The 19,151-nt window shown below is 52.7% G+C and overlaps 1 protein-coding gene across 2 annotated transcripts in view; it reads left to right on the top strand.

Annotated features, from left to right (window-relative positions):
- The window catches only part of Mrc2 (mannose receptor C-type 2), a 55,946-nt gene that overhangs the window by 34,958 nt on the left and 1,837 nt on the right, over positions 1–19,151 (top strand). For both annotated transcript variants that reach the window (XM_050120432.1, XM_050120431.1), the window contains exons 7-28: positions 1,118–1,306; positions 1,455–1,609; positions 3,206–3,313; positions 5,308–5,423; positions 5,774–5,922; positions 6,569–6,786; positions 7,714–7,856; positions 8,995–9,097; positions 9,330–9,468; positions 9,587–9,622; positions 9,887–10,047; positions 10,135–10,202; positions 12,151–12,251; positions 12,537–12,679; positions 15,935–16,049; positions 16,174–16,337; positions 16,498–16,606; positions 17,157–17,395; positions 17,534–17,702; positions 17,795–17,944; positions 18,183–18,302; positions 18,472–18,651. In XM_050120432.1, the coding sequence (XP_049976389.1) occupies positions 1,118–1,306; positions 1,455–1,609; positions 3,206–3,313; positions 5,308–5,423; positions 5,774–5,922; positions 6,569–6,786; positions 7,714–7,856; positions 8,995–9,097; positions 9,330–9,468; positions 9,587–9,622; positions 9,887–10,047; positions 10,135–10,202; positions 12,151–12,251; positions 12,537–12,679; positions 15,935–16,049; positions 16,174–16,337; positions 16,498–16,606; positions 17,157–17,395; positions 17,534–17,702; positions 17,795–17,944; positions 18,183–18,302; positions 18,472–18,651 (3,075 nt within the window). The remainder of the gene's footprint in view (positions 1–1,117; positions 1,307–1,454; positions 1,610–3,205; positions 3,314–5,307; positions 5,424–5,773; positions 5,923–6,568; positions 6,787–7,713; positions 7,857–8,994; positions 9,098–9,329; positions 9,469–9,586; positions 9,623–9,886; positions 10,048–10,134; positions 10,203–12,150; positions 12,252–12,536; positions 12,680–15,934; positions 16,050–16,173; positions 16,338–16,497; positions 16,607–17,156; positions 17,396–17,533; positions 17,703–17,794; positions 17,945–18,182; positions 18,303–18,471; positions 18,652–19,151) is intronic.

Genomic DNA, 19,151 nt, shown 5'->3' with positions numbered 1-19,151 from the left:
TAGGGGTTTACCCATGAAAACCTCCACAGAGAGGGAGAAGAAGGGGACATTTCAAGGACCCCCCCCCAACCCCATGGTTTGTGGGGGGGGCCCTGGTTTAGCTTCTCCTGCCCCTATTCAGTCTCCGACTGTTTGCAGGATGCCTAGTTTAGGCAATAAGACAAGTTCTGTGTTCTGGCCAGTCTCATTATGAAGGACATGTCATTTCCAAAGCAGGGGCCACATTTCCAGAGGACCCTTCCTTCCCTCGGCCCCCCACCCCATCCCTGGGACTTGAATAGCTAGTAAAATCTGTTCTGCCCATTGGCTAACAGAAGATGATTGACATCTTTTGCACCACAGAACAGGCTTGTTCCCTTTCTCAGCCCACCCCCTCTGAGGAGTCTCTAGCAAGAAGTAGGGCGGGAGCACCCCGCAGTTGACCTGTATGGGGCTGATCTCAGAAGTCTAATCTGGAGCAATGCATCGGATGGGCCCACATCCTCACTCTTGCCGAGACTGAATCCTGCCTGAGCCTGATGTTGTGGGTGGTTGGATAAAATTTTGTTTTCTTTTGCCAAAACCCAAGTAAGGACTTGTTTGCCTCAGTGCCCTCGGTGCCATTCCTTAGCGGACAAACCTAAAAGGCCCCTCTGTGGGTGCAGGTGAGGGCCTTTAGAAGCGAGAGGAGGTTTGGAGAGGGAAGGGAACTGGCGACAGACCCTGTCAAAGTGATGTGACCGGTCTGCCAGACCTGAAGTACCCCGTGATGTTGTTAGCTGCTCACGCCATCTCTGACAGGGCCCCTCACTCACTCAAGACTCCTCCCCTCATTTCTTTTACCCAAGACTTCCCAGGCCAACAAAGTGGGGGTACCCCGTGAATGTTATTTGATGAGGTTTCATTTAATAAGCAAAGGGGCTTCGAGATAAGTTTGGGTCTCTTAGCAGGAAACCCTGTTTACCGGTGATCCTGGCTTAGGATGCTGGTGTGTTCCATCACCCGCCCGTCTCAGCCAGAGAGGGCCTGCCCTGTTGTAGTTGGGGAGGGGGTGTGTGTCACCCACTGGGCGATGTATGTATGTATGTATGTATGTATGAATGTATGTATGAGCACATCCATGTGCCTCTCTCCATAGACAGGTGGACCAACGTCAAGGTGGAGTGTGACCCTAGCTGGCAGCCCTTCCAGGGCCACTGCTACCGCCTGCAGGCTGAGAAGCGCAGCTGGCAGGAGTCCAAGAGGGCGTGTCTACGGGGTGGGGGTGACCTGCTTAGCATCCACAGTATGGCTGAACTGGAGTTCATCACTAAACAGATCAAGCAAGGTAAGGGGCTGCCTGGCTACCATGCTGGGCAGAGGGGAGGGGGAATCTGTATATCCAATCCCCGCCTTTCCAGGAAACGCAAGGAATGTGCTTTTCCTTCGTGGCTGGCTTCAGTGTCTCCCCCCCCCCCGCCCCCGCTGTACCTCAGAGGTGGAGGAGCTGTGGATTGGCCTCAATGACTTGAAACTGCAGATGAATTTCGAGTGGTCCGACGGGAGTCTCGTGAGCTTCACCCACTGGCACCCCTTTGAGCCCAACAACTTCCGTGACAGCCTGGAGGACTGTGTCACCATCTGGGGGCCGGTGAGACTCCCCTTCCTCATCACAGCACCGTAGCGCCCCCTCCACCTCCACTTTCAGGGTGCCCTCCCCTCAGCTGAAATATAGGTGACCTACTATTAGTCTGTTGGGTACACTGAGCCCCTTCCATCCACAGGTAGGGTTTGAACCCCACCTTCACCTCTATAGCTAAGTTACCCGCAGGGTTGGTAGAGAGAATTCTCCAGAAGCCTTAGGCAAACTGGCAGGCCCATTCTTGGTCTCCTGTCAGCTGTTCCTCCCCACCAGCAGGTGGCACTGGAACCTACACAATGGGGAGGTTGGGCAAGCCAGCCCTTGCCCTCAGCTCAGGGTTCTGTCTTCTCAAGAAACCATGGGTGATGATTGCTTGCGGTGCCTTGATTCAGGCTCAGGGTGGGTGGGAGAAGGGATTGAGGCACGTTTTGCCAGAAGAGCCTGAGCCTTGAGCATAGATTATTTCTCCTGCTATCAGATGCAGCCATAGAGCTAAGTACCAGATCCATCTGCACTAGGGATTCTGTTTAAACATTTAAATGATTTGGTGAGTGTCTTCTGTGTGCCAGGCGTCTCCTGTGTTCTGGGCTGTCATGGTGGAGCCTAATGGTAGACTCGGTGCTGGCTGGGATGGTGAGGTGGGCTCAGGTGTTCCTCCTTACCATCACCCATTCAGGCCTGGCATTCAGGGTACAGCAGCCTATACTAGCCCCCGTTCTTCAGTAGTCCCAAGGGTAAGACCCATGTGTTACAGGATATTTGATCACACTGTGAACCCTAAGATTGTGTTAATTCAATAAAACCAACCTTGGGTCAAGAGGCAGATCCAGAACTAGTTGACAGGAAGTAACCGTAGAGAGTAAGAGGAGTTAGGAAAACGGATAGAGAAAAGGACAGGAAGTAGTAGGGAGGGACTTTGAGTGTGACGGGCCTTTTTGGTTGGGATAATGGAAGTGAAGCTCTTTTTTTCTAAGAAGTTGGCTCAGGAGGAAGGTCCGCTGGCTGCTCCTCGGCCTCAGCAGGTTTTCACCAGCATTGAAGACTCCCTGGTCTTTATTGGTACAATCATAAGACTGAGATCTAGTTTATAAACAACACCCATGAACTCAGTTTTCACAGTCCAGTCACCCCAGACTACCCACAATCCAGAGTAATTAGAGGGAGATTTTCAGAAACCTCAGAAAGTTTGCAATAACTTTTTTAAAGTTTACGTTTACATGTATGGGTGTTTTACCTGCCTGTGTGTCTGCATCCCACCTTCGTGCCTGGTACCTGTGGAGGTCAGAAGACAGCACTGGATCCACAGGGAACTGGAGTTATAGATGGTTATGAGCCATCTTGTGGGTGTTGGAAATTGAAGCCGGGTCCTCTGGAAGAGCAGACAGTATACTTAACTGCTGAGCCATCTCTCCAGCCCCTCAGCAACTCATTCTTTCATTTACCTATGAAGCCCATTGAGCTAACTCTGCTCTGTTCCGTTGGGACAGAGAGAATTCAGCCTGGTTGCTAGGAATCGCACAGCAAGCAAGAGACAGGTTCAGATCTAGAAACAGATTTGTGGGGAGGGTGGGATTTGGGGTGAGGCTTCCCTCTCATGTGTCCTAGGAAGGACGCTGGAATGACAGTCCCTGCAACCAATCTTTGCCATCCATCTGCAAGAAGGCAGGCCGACTGAGCCAGGGTGCTGCTGAGGAGGACCACGGCTGCCGGAAGGTGAGGGTGTTTTTGGAACTGCCCGGGGTGGGGTCAGCCCCGGGGGCTCCAGAGGGCTGGGGGCGGGAGGCAGAAGAAACCCGCAGCATCTTTCTGTCCTCTTGTTTCCTAACTGCTCCTTCCTGAGGGGACAGTATTAGGAAGAGTGAGGAGGGGAGCTATGGGGGGGGGAGCGTAGGGCCCCACCTACCTCTGAGTTTCTATAAGGAAGCTACTTCCTATAAGAGCCAGGTACAAGGAGGCCAAACAAATTAAGCGTGTTCTAGTCATGGTAAGAGCAGGCTGTGCAGGGGCTGCTCTGTGCTGTCTTTAATACCTCAGTCTGACAAGAGTGTGTTTGGCTGTCCCCTCTGGTGGAGAGAGGCCACTCTGTGTGAATGGCCTTCTCTTCCTTGTCCTGCTCACTGGGGTCTATCCGAGTTTGGGAAAAATAAAGGGGGGTGGGACTGTGACTTGTAAAGGAGGGTATGCGGGTGATGGACCTCCCCACCGTGTTTTGCCGCCTCAGCACGGCGGGGGTGTGAGTGGAGTGATGTAGAAAGGCCGCCCATAAAGCACCCTTGGTGGCCTGCGTGCAGCGGCTCCTGGGTGCAGGTTTCACTCCTTGGTGTTTTCCTTTGGGTTAAACTCCTTCCACAAGCCCAGCCCCAGCTGAGCCCTCCCTAAAAGGTGTGATGATCACAGTCGCTGCAGGGGGAGCCCAGCTGAGGAGTCTGGAGTCAGGGAGCTCAGGGCTGGGCTCTGTCCTGGTGTGAGTGCCATGGAGCAGGAGACTGGAGGCCAGCTGGGAATGTGTGTCCAGTGGGGACACTTGGATAGCCAGGGGTCTTTGTCTAGGCCCTGCTTGGCATCTGGTGCCTCCCCGACATTATCCACTTCTTCTGTCTCACCTCTTGCCTCTGCTCTGGAGCAGCTACTGCACCCGAGGTGGTCACTTCTCTCTTTGATGAAGGTCTGCCTTTGCCTCTGCCTCCCTCCCACTCCAGGGACCTTCTACCAGACTCCACTCTGCAGCCTCCTGAGGACCACGCTCCATCCTGCTGCCTCTGCATAGCTTTTCAGCCCTGGTGGCTGAGCCAGCTGCCCTCTTCTGTTAATGCTGACTGTTTAGTTTATTATTTCTATTTCTCATTCCTGTCCCTGTGGCTGTCATATGAGTGTGTGTCATGCATGTGTCGTAGTGAGTGTGTAGAGACCAGAGGATGATTTTGGGGATCCGTTTTCTTCTTCTACCATGAGATCCGTGGACTGAACTCAGGTCACTGTGGCAAAGGCCTTTACTCTTTGAGCCATCTTGCCAGCACCTGGTTATTTTTAGGTAATTATTTTTATGAGTGTATGTGTGTGCGCACATGTTAAATGCTTATATGTGTATGCATGCACATGTGTATTTGTTTTGAGACTGGGACCCCCCAGTAAGTTAGGTTGGCTGGCCAGCAGATCTGTAAGACTCGGCCTGCTTCCTGCTCCTCACAGCTGAGATTAAAAACATGTGCTACCATCCCTGTTTTTTTGACATGAGTTCTGGGGATCTGAACTCAGGTCTTCATGCTTGCATAGTAAGCGTTCTACCAACTAAGCAATCTCTCCAACCCCTGATTACTTTTGGTTTTGTTTTCCTTTTCTCAGTACTGGGGACTGAACCCAAGGCCCCACACATGCTAGAAGTCTGTTCTTGCCACTGAGGTATATATGTCCAGCCCCTGCATTTCTTGGTTAGAAAGCTACGTATTTATCAGAGCCAGGCCTTAGGCAGGGCTATCAGCTGTCTGCAGCAGTGCCCCTGCCCAGGTCCAACAGTTGTTGGTCGTGGTAGCTGAGAGTAGTCGGAGGCAGAACATACTACAGGCACTGATCTCCGGAGCCAAAGTAGTCCCCTCTGTCCTGCACATACCCAGCCACATCCTGATGTCACTGCTGCACAAACACTGGCAGCTAAGGGTGGAGTCCTCCTCCCATAGCCACCCCCCCTCCTGTCTTTTCTCTCGAGCCAGGGTTGGACGTGGCATAGCCCATCCTGCTACTGGCTGGGAGAGGACCAAGTGACCTACAGTGATGCCCGGCGGCTGTGTACCGACCATGGCTCTCAGCTGGTCACCATCACCAACAGGTAGAGAGGACGGACAGAAGTCCCCGCCAGCCCTCTCCTGTGACCCTGCCTGAGTCCTGTGAACCTCAGTGGGCTGATGTCTTGTTACAAGAAAGAGATGTGTGGTTAAGGACCTCATGGTAGAGAAGGAGAGGGGTGGGTGCAGGTTTGGGCTGGATGCCCAAGAAATAAAAGTATGGACAATAGAAAGAGCCCAAATACTCTGTGAGTTCATAGGCACCCCCATTTTCCAGGGCACATTACTGACCATGCCAAGTACCTGAGTTTCTGGGCGGGGTGTCCGGCCTGTGGTCCGGGGCTTAGGGGAAGCTCCCGGTGAGTGACCTGCCTTAACTGGCTTGTTTCTGAAGATTTGAGCAGGCCTTCGTCAGCAGCCTCGTCTACAACTGGGAGGGCGAGTACTTCTGGACAGCCCTGCAAGACCTCAACGGCACGGGCTCCTTCCGCTGGCTCAGCGGGGACGAAGTCATATACACCCATTGGAACCGAGACCAGCCTGGTGAGCCGTTAACCCCGTATGGCTGATAGGAAGCAGGGGCTGTGGTAGACCCATAGCTGCGTCAGTTCCTAGTGCGAGGCCTTCCCAGTCAGCTGTTCGTTTGTACCATGTGACCCGTTAGCCCCGGAGCCTGCGGGCCTGCTCAGACCCTTGGCATTGCTGTTTGCTAGCTGAACTTCCTGTGTTTCTTCATCTTCACATGGGGATGGTGGTACATTGCTTATAGGGTCAGTTGTAGTGAGGCTTATATATATTTAACCGATGGAAAGGGATCACCTATGTATGTGCACACAATAGTGAACATGATACAGATACTTGCTATCTATCTGTACATCAGTGATGTATTTCACATTTATTGTCTTTTTTAGAAAAAGGGTCTCACAATGTAGCTCAGACTGACCTTGCAGCAATCCTCCTGCCTCAGCCCCCTGAGTACTGGGGTTGTAGGTGTGTACCACTACTCCCAGTTTCGGTGTCATTCTTAACCTTCCTATAACCTAGTGGGGTACATAACGAGATAGGCTCAGAATGGCTAGGTATCCCCTACACAGCCATGGAACTGGGACTGTGCCTCATGCCTTCCCCTCATTTGGGTGCTGGCCCCCAGAGCTCGTCCCTGTAGAGTTAAGCTGTTTCTCCCTTTCAGGGTACAGGCGTGGGGGCTGTGTGGCTCTGGCCACGGGCAGTGCCATGGGACTATGGGAGGTGAAGAACTGCACGTCATTCCGGGCTCGCTACATCTGCCGGCAGAGCCTGGGCACGCCGGTGACACCAGAGTTGCCTGGGCCGGACCCCACACCCAGCCTCACTGGCTCCTGTCCCCAGGGCTGGGCCTCAGACCCCAAACTTCGACACTGCTATAAGGTGGGATACTCCAGCTGGCGTGGAGGAGGGCAGGGGGGGGGGAGGGACAAGAACACCAAGGCAGCCCAGCCGGGAGGACCTGGGGACGGATTGTGGTGACCCTGGGATCTGTGACCCTGGGGTTCCAGTCTAGACTACAGACCAGAGTAACTGCTGATGAGGAATTTGTCAGTGGGTTCTGAGGCCTGATGCGTAGTAGGTGCTTAACAGATGGGAAGGGCTGAAGGAGCCGGACCCCAGCGTGTTCTTCAGGGTTCCCTGGGAACACTGACAAGAAGAGAATCTGCTAGTGTAGCACGTACAAGGTCCTGGGCTCTGTCCCTAGTGCATCTCCGGCTGCCATGCAGAGGTTGGGATTCGGAAGGTCTGGGTAGGGCTTAGTAATTTGACAAGCTTGGGAACCACCAATTTGCTTTGTTGTTTCAGATTTTTGTGTTTGCTTTTGAGGCAGGGTCCTGCTCTGTAGCTCAGGCCTCTAGCTCTTGGCAATCCTGCTTCAGCCTCTCAAGTGCTGATACAGCCTTAAGCCACTATGCCCAGCCTGGCCTCAAACTCACCATATAGTTAAGGAAAACCTTGACCTATGACCTTTGCCTCTATTTCCCAAGTACTAGGTTTGTATGCGTGTGCCACAATGCCTGGCTTCTGAGGCCTTTTCTTGCATACAGAAACTCAAGTCCAGTGGGGGAGGCGGAGCCTGTCCTCAGTCAGTTGTGGCTCTGCTAGGGTTAGAGCTTAACCCCCAGTCTGAGGATGAGGTACAGAGGGGCTCTTGCCAGGAGCCACGGGTGTCATCTGCCTTCCTGAGATAGGATTGTCTTTAGCTATCGCTGTCTGGTGAGGCCACAGCACCTCATCCTACTGCTGCATTGAGAAGGTGGCAGGTGCCCATGGCCACAGCTTAGACAGCTGGCTTTGCTTCTGCAGGTGTTCAGCTCAGAGCGGCTGCAGGAGAAGAAGAGCTGGGTCCAGGCCTTGGGGGTCTGCCGGGAGCTGGGGGCACAGCTGCTGAGTCTGGCCAGCTATGAGGAGGAACATTTTGTGGCCAACCTGCTCAACAAGATCTTTGGGTATTGAATGGGTGTGGTGGCCTGCACTTGAGTGGGGACAGGCTTGGTTGTTAGAGTTTGGTTCTGTCAGGCTCGGGGTGAGAAGGTGGACAGATTGACGGTGCCCTGAGAGGGTCCAGCTGGGGCTTAGAAAGGCCTGTATCTGTGAGGAATGCCAGAACCATCCTGCTGTCTTCAAGTTGCCATGGTCTCCTGGAACCTTGGATGAATGCACAGGGGTGACCCACTCACAGGAGACCCTGTAGCCAGCAACGTCGGTTCTTGTCTCTCAGACACAGTTCCCTTTGCAGATTTCCGTACACACTCCAACCCACCTCCACCGCCGGCAGCATTTCATAAGAACCCACCCCTCTCTAAACTATCCTGAAAGACAGCTGGAGAAAAGCTGAAAGTGCTCAGGAATGGATAAGGAGCGGGCTCAAATCCCATCTTTCCCCGTATGCTCTGAGGACTGTAATTTATGGCACATGGCATTGTAACCATTTATTATTGGTGAAAAAACAACAAAAAAACAAAACAAGTGGACCCAGGCTTCCCAAGATCTTAATTTCAGGGTTATCTCCTCCTAGCAGTCAGGATTTTATCAATTGACTAGTAATTACAGCAGCCCGTGTTTGCCACTTTTGTAGCCCATCACATGTGGGCTGTTGGCGTCCCTCGGCGCCCTGCCCGTCACACAGTCTCATGCTCACGTGTGACTGTTGGCGTCCCTTGGCGCCCTGCCCGTTACACAGTCTCATGCTCAGCTTGTATTGATGAGTTAGGTTGTCTGCCTAGTGTCACGTAGGTCCTTGATGAATCACGATTTGAATCTGGGTGTTTTGAGCTCCAGATCCTCTGGTTTCTCTTCCCCCTCCTCCCCATATGCTCATCAACCTTCTCACCACCCCAAGTGAGAGACATGCCGACTTCTGCTGGCCAGGGTACCCCAGAAAGAGGTCAAGGCCCAGGCAGGCAGGCTGTGCTTTTTGAGTTAAACAGGGCACCTGGTCTGGCTTTCCTTGTCTCTAGGGAGGGAACTTTCAGCAAACAAACAGCCAAACAAACCCTACGGTGCTTTGGTTCCTAAGTTTGCAGCATGGATGGCGAAGTTTGTGCCAGCCACTCTCACCTCCCCTCTCTTCTGTCCCCACCCAAGTGAGTCAGAGCCTGAGAGCCATGAGCAGCACTGGTTTTGGATTGGCCTGAACCGCCAAGATCCTCGGGAGGGTCAGAACTGGCGCTGGAGCGATGGTCTAGGGGTGAGGAGCCGTGGAAAAGGCAGGCTGGGGAGGGGGGTAGGGCTTGGTTGTGGGTGGGCACCCGCTGGGGCCTGGCAGGGCCTGGCATGGGCAAGGATTTTGACCAGTGCGGGTTGATTAAAAGCAATCGGGTTAAAGACCCAGCTCACCCAGCTAGGCAGGCCTCAGCTCCGACTGACCTTCTCGGCTGCCTGTCATACATCCCACTTTCCGTCTTTGTCTCGCTTTCTAGTTTTCCTACCACAATTTTGACCGGAGCCGTCACGACGATGATGACATCCGAGGCTGTGCAGTGCTGGACCTGGCCTCCCTGCAGTGGGTGGCCATGCAATGCCAGACACAGCTTGACTGGATCTGCAAGATCCCGAGAGGTTGGATGTGGTAGTAAGTGGGGTGGGAGGGGGGCAAGTGCTGGACAAGGACTTTGAAGCCAGGAATTTAGGGGATCCGGCCCCCCTCTCCCTTGACATTTTTGACTCTGCTCTGTAGGTGTGGATGTGCGGGAACCAGATGCTGGTCCACAAGGTGAGGCCCCCCCCCCCATGCTACCTGATCCCTACCTTGGCCCAAAGCAGGTCAAGGGTTCCACCCCAAGGGGGACTAAGTTAGCTAGCACTGGATGCTACTGCCCTGCTTCCATGGTGTGGAAGGAAGGTCAAGCCAAGGGCCTGGCCCAGGTTCATCTTTGCAAGTCACTTGTTGCGTGCTCTGGCTCTGTCCGAGCCTAGAGCTCTCGAGGGCCTGTCTAGCGGCCTGGCGCCCGCTCCCACCCCTGCACTGCTCCCATAGGCCGGCTGGAGTGGCTGCACTTCCAGGAGGCGGAATACAAGTTCTTTGAGCACCACTCGTCATGGGCGCAAGCACAGCGCATCTGCACATGGTTCCAAGCAGAGCTGACCTCCATTCACAGCCAAGCAGAGCTGGACTTCTTGGGGCAAAACCTACAGAAGGTGGGCATGAGAGACAGCAAGTGGTTATGGAAAGGGCAAAGGTTGAAGACAGGGAGGCTGCTAACCTCTGCCTGCTCCTTTCCCCAGTTCTCCTCGGGCCAGGAGCAGCACTGGTGGATCGGCCTGCACACCTCGGAGAATGACGGACGCTTCAGGTGGGAGCGCTGGTGGGCAGTAGGTGTGAGAAGGCACACGCGTGTGTGCGTGTGTGTGTGTGTGTGTGTGTGTGTGTGTATGTGTGTGGCTAGCTGTGTCCCCAGGCTAGAGGTGTCTGGGCTGACCAAACAGGCAGATAGACCTGCATTTGACCTTATCTGAAGGTGACAATAGTGACACCTGCCTCCTGGGATTCTTGTAAGGATCAGTAGTTGCAAATTGAGGGGCTTGGGATGTAGCTTGGTGGTTGGATGTTTGCCTAGGGTTCTTGAGACCCTTGATTCCTGGACTACAAACAAATATGTCTATTGCATTGGGTGGGTTACTCAGTCTAGGGGTTTGTAACCCACCCTGCAATCAGTTATTCCAGGGTCTCGGAGGGGCGCTACCTGGAAGGGAATGAGCTAGGACAGAAGAATGAGGCCAAGCAGATTTGTCAAAGCCTCCGTTTATTAGGATCATGGTTGCTGCTTATATAGGCCCTGCATGAGGACTTGGTGGGCAGGGCACGGGATCTCGCCGCGTGGTCCCGGTCACGTAGGCCAAGAGGTTACATTCGGACAGACAGGTAGGCCAAGAAGTCACGAGTTGCCACACCTGGTTCCCTGGATAGCTGGAATGTGAGGCGGGTTCTGCTAACAGATAGCTCTCCATCAACAGCTTAATTGGGTGTGGGGCAGGTTCTCAATAAAACATAATTATGGGTGTGAGGTTCCTTGCAGACTCCCCAGGGTGATGGTTCCTGTAATGATTTTTAGGGGGGAAATGGCTCGTGACACAAATACTCCAAAATGCCAAAAAATTTATTTCTATAAATAAATAAATAAATCAGTTATAATTTAATTTAGGTATTTATTTATTTTTGAGACAGGGTCTCACTGTATAGCCATGGTTACCTATGTAGACCAGGCTGGCCTTGAATTCACAGAGATCTCCTTGCCTCTGCTTCCCCAGGGTTGGAATTAAAGGTGTGTGCCACCATACCTTGCTTCTTTTTATTTTTAAAGGTTAATTGTTAACTGTACTGCAGTATTCCTTTCATCATTTTTAATTTTTGAAAGAGTTGAAAATTTATGTATGTGTATGTGCTTCTGTGTGCGTGCACGTGCGTGCGTGTGCTGGTACCTACAGAGTCCAAAGGGGGACACCAGATCTCCTGGAGTTATAGGTGATTGTGAGCCACCCATGTGTGTATTGGGAACTGAACTGTAGTCCTCTGGAAGAGCAGTACACATTCTGAGCCATCTCTCCAGCCCCTCGATGACCATCATTTTTAGGCTAGTCTCTGACTAGGTATAAATACCACATAGAATATTTTACAGCATGGACCAGTTTGCCACGTTTCAGATGACGAAATGCTAAGCTGTTGCATCTGCTGTGGTCCACCTAGTTGTGGCTTCCTGCTCTGGAGACTCTGGGGGCACGTGGTGTTGACTGGTCACCTTGCCACTACCACTTCTCAAACTCAGATCCACGGAAATAGAGCATTCATGTCGTTAAGATACAAGACCTAGCAAAAAGTCACTGGATATCACAGCATTCTGTTTGATAAATAACAATTTTAAGTCCTTACTGCAGCACGCAGCGATTGCTGAGTGTTACATAGTGGTGGCACTTCCCCATTATAGCTGGTGTCACATTGTAGACAAAACTGGCCAGGACCTGGACAAAGCATATATGCTAGTCCCCAGGGGACTCCAGTCAGTGCCTGCCGTACATGAATTAGGGAGCCTGAGGCAGAAAGACTAGAAGTCAGTGGTGATCTGGGCACTTCTTGGCTGTAGGGTTTTCAGGCATCTCTGATAGCCCAGTGCATGCTGGGAAGGGCTTTACTTAGAGGCGCAGGCCTGGGGTCTCTGGGTGCACTGGGCCCCATTGGTGCCTCTGTTCTGTGGCCTCCAGTGCTGGAGATGGAGGAGGCTGAACCTGAGTTCTCTGACTCCGTAGGTGGACAGATGGCTCTGTTATAAACTTCGTCTCTTGGGCACCGGGAAGACCTCGACCCATCGGCAAGGAAAAGAAGTGTGTATACATGACAGCCAGCCAAGGTGAGGATGAGGAGGGCCAGAGGGACATTGCCAGCATTAGGGGTTAAGGTTGGGGGTATCCACGTGGGCCTGGGGGGCATTAGTCTCCTCTTTGTGAGCAAACCCAAGAAAGGCTGTATCCAAGGAGCAATGGGTGAGCCCACGGCTCCAAGGGCACAGAGGGCTTGAGCTCAACCTGCTTTCTCGGAGCAGGGAACCAAGAGCACTGCCTGCCCCGCCCCACGCTGTCCCGCCCCGCCACACCCATCCCATCCCTATGGCAACAGTTTTTTCTCCCCTTCACAGAGGACTGGGGGGACCAGAGATGCCATACAGCCTTACCTTACATCTGTAAGCGCAGCAACAGCTCAAGAGAGACTCAGCCCCCAGACTTGCCACCTTCAGCCCTAGGAGGCTGCCCAACCGGCTGGAACCAGTTCCTTAACAAGGTAGGCAGTTGGGAGGGTGCACCAAGAGAGCCAGGGGAGAGGATGGGAACAGTGGGATGGTAGAGCCTCAGGAGCCTTGGCCGTTTGGCAGCAACAGAGTCCTGCATGACCTCTTGTCTGTCCCCACCAGCCTCTCTGTGCCAATGGGAGTGAGGCTCCTTGGAAAGTGGCTGGTGTATTATAAAACCAGATCTACCAGGGAGTGAGGTTTTCTAAATACTTCTACGAGTTTTCTAGATCAGTAGTTGTCAAACCTTTTGATAATGAACTTTACTAATAAAACAAAATATTGAGCATTTATACTCAGTCTGTATGTGTGTATATATTATTTATGTTTATGTGTACAAACAGGAAAAATTTATAGTTGCTTCTGCACCAATGAGAGTATCACATGGAGTCAGCTATGCATACTAACAGAACTGAAAACAGATAGAGATTAAAGATAGCACCCTTAGAAATTCTTCATTAGGAGAATGAAAATGTGTTTGGGCCACACAACTGGTCAATTATAATAATATTTATGCTTTTTTTTTTTTTGGTTTTTCAAGACAGGGTTTCTCTGTGTAACAGCTCTAGCTGTCCTGGAACTAGTTCTTGTAGACCAGGGCGGCCTTGAACTCAAAGACCCACCTGCCTCTGCCTCCTTAGTGCTGGGATTAAAGGCGTACACCACCACTACCCAGCTCTATTTATGCAATTTTAACAAGACATTATGATTGCATATATTTCATTCTCTTGTTTTGCAATATAAAAATAATTTCTTTTAAATTTAAATTTATTTTTTCACCGGTACATAAAAACATAAAAATGATAGCTACTTAGGGAGTGCCATGTGTGTTTTGGTACATTCATATATTATATAATATATAATGCTTAAGTTAGGGCAGATGTGTCTGTCTCCTTGAAGGCATACTCTTGCTCTAAGGGAAACCATCCCGAGCCCTTCCTTTGAGTTGTCTGAAACGCTCAGTGCATATGGTTCTGCAGTCACCTGACGGTCACTTTACCACTGTGTGTCACCTTATGACACAGTCACCTCGTCATGTTCGCCTTGCTGCACAGTAGCACCAAAACAGACTCGATCTTACATAATTTTACCTTAGTGCTCAGTACGGGACTTTCCCTATCCCTGCTCCCCTCCTACCGTCCCCGGTTCCTACCACTCTATTCTCAACTCTTTGTTTGATGTTTTTAGACAGGGTTTCTCTGTGTAGTCCCGACTGTGCTGGAACTTGCTCTGTAGATCAGGGTGGCCTCGAATTCCGAGATCCACCTGCTTTTGCCTCCCAAGTGCTGGCCAGGATGAAAAGCCACCACTGCCCTGCCAGTCTCAATTTTTATGAGATTAACCACACACACACACACACACACACACACACACACACACCCTTTTTGAGGCAGGGTCTCATGGAACCCAGATCAGTCTTGAACTCAGTATGTAGATGAGGATGACTTTGAACTCCTGAAGGCCCAGCTGCTGGGATTACAGGCTTATGCAGTCTTATGCAGTGCTGGTAATTGAACCTCAAGCCTTCTGTATGCCAACTAAGCCTAATGCCCAACCAGAGATGAACTTTATTTTCCACGTTTGTATGTGGGTGGTATGTGTATGTGTGTGCACAGGCCAGAGGTTGACCTCGAGTGTTTCCTTAATGGCCATGTACCTTCAGTATAGAGGTAAGGTCTCTCGCTTAAGCCCAGAACTTGCTGATCTGGCTAGTCTAGCTAACCAGTTTGCCCTAGGCATCATGTCTCCGTCTCCCACTGAGCATCTCCCCAGTAATCCAGCTTTTATATCCACACATGGATGAGGTCACGGTGTGTCTTTCTGTATTTTTTTTTAAGATTTTTTTTTTATTATGAACATAGTGTTCTGCCTGCATGTGTGCCTACATGTCAGAAGAGGGCACCAGATCTCACTACAGATAGTGTAAACCACCATGTGGTTGCTGGAAATTGAACTTGGGACCTCTAGAAGAACAGCCAGTGCTCTTAACCTCCATTTCACCTCTCCATCCCCTCTATATTCATTTTAAAAAATTCTTTTGCTTCATTTTTATTTTATGTGTATTTTTGCTGGCATTTATTTCTGGGTACCACATATGTGCAATACCCATGGAGACCAGAAGAGGGAGAGAGATTTCCCCTGGAACTGGAGTTCCAGACAGTTGTGAGCTGCCATGTGGGTGTTGGGATCCAAACCCAGGTCCTCTACAAGAACAGTGGGTGCTCATAACTGCTGAGCCATTCATCCCTGCCACCCCAGTGTTCTTTTTATTTAGCCGTATTTAGAGAATTGTCTTTCCTGGTGTTTTGAAGCTGGGCATTCTAGTATATACTTGTGACTCAGACCCGGAAGGCTAGAGGATGGTGGGAGGCCAGGTCAGCTAGGGCCACACAGAGGAACTTCTCAAAACAGAAAGCTCAAGCAACCACAGCAAAACCTCATGAAAACAAAACAGTGGGGAAGGAGTTAGGGGTTTCGCTCATTGGTAGAGTGCCTGCCTAGCATATGTGAGACCCTAAATCCAACACACACACACGCACACACACACACACACACACACACGCACACACACCAAAAATAGTGTTAGGAGGAAGTTCAGTTGGTTGTATTAGTTATACATGAGGCCATGAAGACCTGAATATGATCCTCAGAACCCACAAAAGCAAAACAAAACAAAAAGCCAGGCAGGTTGGACACACCTGGAACCCCAGTGCTGGGGAAGCAGAGGCAGGATTCACTGGCTAGCCAGCCTAGCCTTATCAATGAGCCCAAGCCAATGGGAGACCTTGTCTCAGAAATAAAACAGAACCAAGGCAAGCGGCAGCTGAGGAACAACTGTCCTCTGGCCTCCATAAGCACACACACATGCGCTCACGCCCACACATGTACACACACACAACCAAGCTGGGTATGGTGGTGCACACTTGCAATCCCAATATTCTGAAGCTGAGTCCAGAAGACCATGAGTTCCAGGCCAGCCTGGGCTACATAGCAACACCCTGTCTCAAACAGTATCAAGCCCCACCCCCCCACCAAATCCCCCCCAAACAGAGTCTGCGCATTTGTGAATCCTGTAACAGGATGAGAGGTGGAGCTTTGTCCAGGGAGGTCCATATGCCCTGTGTCTGGCATTACTGCCTCAGTCTGAAAGCCCTGGGCATCATCTGCTGAGGGGCACCCAGCAGGGCTTCTGGGTTTGTGGGATGGAGATGTAGAGCTGGGTATCAATCACATCCCCTGCCCCACAGTGTTTCCGAATCCAGGGCCAGGACCCCCAGGACAGGGTGAAATGGTCAGAGGCACAATTCTCCTGTGAACAGCAAGAAGCCCAGCTGGTCACCATTGCAAACCCCTTAGAGCAAGGTAGGGTCAGCCTGTGGGGAGGCACTGGTGTCCTCCACGACAGTCGCCCTGCAACTGGCTGGAGCAGAGCAAACAGGGGTCAGCCCACTACTCCATCACTCTTGCCTTTCTTCTGGGGGACTAGCCTTCATCACAGCCAGCCTCCCCGGTGTGACCTTTGACCTTTGGATTGGCCTGCACGCCTCACAGAGGGACTTCCAATGGATTGAACAGGAACCTCTGCAGTATGCCAACTGGGCGCCAGGAGAGCCCTCCGGCCCCAGCCCTGCTCCCAGTGGCACCAAGCCGGTGAGGACACTGCTCTCTTTCCTCTGTCCCTGTGGCCTCTGGTGCTGTCCTCTCCCCTGCCTCCCCCTACCCTCCCCCCCCCTCCTAGCCCCAGCCACCCTTCCATGGGGCAGTGGTATCAAAAGCACCGGGATTTCCCTGAGTAGCCCCTTCCCCCCAGACCAGCTGTGCGGTGGTCCTGCACAGCCCCTCAGCCCACTTCACTGGCCGCTGGGATGATCGGAGCTGTACGGAGGAGACGCACGGCTTCATCTGCCAGAAGGGCACAGGTATGTATATGTATGTATGTATGTATGTATGTATGTATGTATGTATGTACCACTGCTGCTTGTAGCCACTCCAGCACCGCCTAGCGGCTGTGGGCCAGGCCAGAGGGGACCAAACGTTGTTCCTTTCTCTTCGAGGGTTCTAGAGGTCCCTCCAAAGTCATGTATCTGTTTGGGAAGTGGGTGATCTCAGGAGGAAGGCTGCTGGGAGCCAGATATGGGGTTGTGTGACATACTGGCATGGTTGGGGTCACAACCCCCTAAGGCTCAACATCAAGGCATCTCCTCCTCCTTGCATGGCTCCCGGTTCCTCTGCCATGGGTTCTTTAGACAGGAGTCTGTCAAGGCCCTAGCTTTTCTCTGAAGGTTAATTAATGAGCAAAAGAAGCTCATTCATAAGAACAGTGGCTGACAGCAAGGACTGATCAATGCAAGCAGGCCCAGCCGAGACCTGCTCTTGGCCTGATGTCTGATTTTCCCTGGCCTAGCCTCATACCTGGGGATGGGGTAAGGTAGGCAGAGCCCAGCCTGAGCCCTGCCCCCTTCCCCGTAGACCCCTCCCTGAGCCCATCCCCAGCAGCAACACCCCCTGCCCCTGGCACTGAGCTCTCCTACCTCAACGGCACCTTCCGACTGCTGCAGAAGCCACTGCGCTGGCAAGATGCCCTCCTGCTGTGTGAGAGCCGAAATGCCAGCCTGGCAAGTGTGCCTGATCCCTACACCCAGGCCTTCCTCACGCAGGCCGCCAGAGGGCTGCGGGCGCCACTGTGGATTGGGCTGGCCAGTGAGGAGGTGGGCTGCCAAGTCGTTTCTTTTCTCCCCTGCCCCACCCTACCTTCTGCCTTGGTTTCCCTTCCTCCCTCCTGCCTTGTCTGCCCCCACCCTGGGAGTCCGTCCCGTTTTTCTCACCCGTGGCCACCTCATGCCCAGGGCTCACGGCGGTATTCCTGGCTCTCAGAGGAGCCTCTGAATTATGTGGGCTGGCAAGATGGGGAGCCTCAGCAGGTGGGAGGCTGTGCCTACGTGGACGTGGATGGGACGTGGCGCACCACCAGCTGTGACACCAAGCTGCAGGGGGCAGTGTGCGGGGTGAGCAGGGGTGAGTACCACCCGCTGGGGCCGAGGCTGGGGCATGCGCCGGTGGTCCTGGGATGTTGCTTGGGCCACATCCTCAATCCTGCACTCCAACAGGGCCCCCTCCTCCCCGAAGGATAAGCTACCGCGGCAGCTGTCCTCAGGGGCTGGCTGACTCGTCCTGGATTCCCTTCAGGGATCATTGCTACGCCTTCCACATGGAGCTGCTGTTGGGCCACAAGGAGGCGCTGCAGCGCTGCCAGAAAGGTGGGTGAGAGCAGGCCAGCCTGGCTCCCAGACTCTCAGACCTGGAGAAGGGACTTTCACCTTTGCCTATGGGTAGCACCTACCCCCAGGTTCTCCCTTACCTTTTCATACCCAGACCGTACTGTGACATGTAGCCAGTGGCACACACATACTGAGACTCGTGCTGCTGTGGATGGGGTGTGGCGGGGCACCGTCAACATAAGGAGGCACTCCTAACATGGGCTTCCTCTGTGTCCAGCGGGTGGGACCGTCCTGTCCATTCTTGATGAGATGGAGAATGTGTTTGTCTGGGAACACCTGCAGACCTTTGAAGCCCAGAGTCGAGGAGCCTGGTTGGGCATGAACTTCAACCCCAAAGGTGGGTGCCCTGTGTGAGGTAAGGGGAGGGCCAGGCCTCAGGCTGCAGGAGAGATGCCTGCCACGATCTCTGGGCTTGGGAAAGGGGAGGAGTAGGAGAGGTTCATGAGAGAATGTCTGCTCTCTCCCACCTATAAAAGCCCCACCTGTTCCCCTTCGCACATCTGCAGGAGGCATGCTGGTCTGGCAAGACAACACAGCCGTGAACTATTCGAACTGGGGACCCCCTGGCCTGGGCCCTAGCATGCTGAGCCACAACAGCTGCTACTGGATCCAGAGCAGCAGCGGGCTGTGGCGCCCCGGCGCCTGTACCAACATCACCATGGGGGTTGTGTGCAAGCTCCCTAGAGGTGAGCCAGGCTCTCAGAAGGCATGTGTTCAGCCCGCCATGCCCACAGCTGGGCCTTGGTGTGCAGGGGCAGAAGCTTTGGGTGGGAAGGCATCGGGTTCGTTAGTCTGTAGCGAAGACGGACCCTGGGACTTAATCTCCAAAGCAGACAGCAAGCGCCAGGGGCCAGCAAGCTCCATCATTCTCTGTTGGTTAAGGACAAGGGATGTGGTTCATATTTTGGATGAATCACTTATCAGCTCTGCCTTCTGAGGTCGGGGGGGGAGGGGGAGGTGGTCCAGTTGGTAAAGTACCTGCCATGCAAGCGTGAGACTGAGTTCAGATTCCCAGCGCCCAGATAGAAGCCCAGAATTAAATGCACACGTCTGTAACCCCAGGACGGGAAGGGGTATATGTGTATGTCTGAAATGATAGGTTCTTGGATCTCATTGGCCATCCAGAAGAGCCGACTCATATAAGCTGTAGGTTGAGGTACATAGACCCTGTCTCAAACTAATAATA

The sequence above is a fragment of the Alexandromys fortis genome, unplaced genomic scaffold, assembly GCF_014885135.2.
Source record: "Alexandromys fortis isolate MF-2015 unplaced genomic scaffold, M_Fortis_MF-2015_v1.1 scaffold_174, whole genome shotgun sequence".
In the NCBI taxonomy this organism is placed as follows: domain Eukaryota; kingdom Metazoa; phylum Chordata; class Mammalia; order Rodentia; family Cricetidae; genus Alexandromys; species Alexandromys fortis.
Note: the sequence above shows the minus strand (reverse complement) of the source record. Positions and strands in the feature narration are given on the sequence as shown.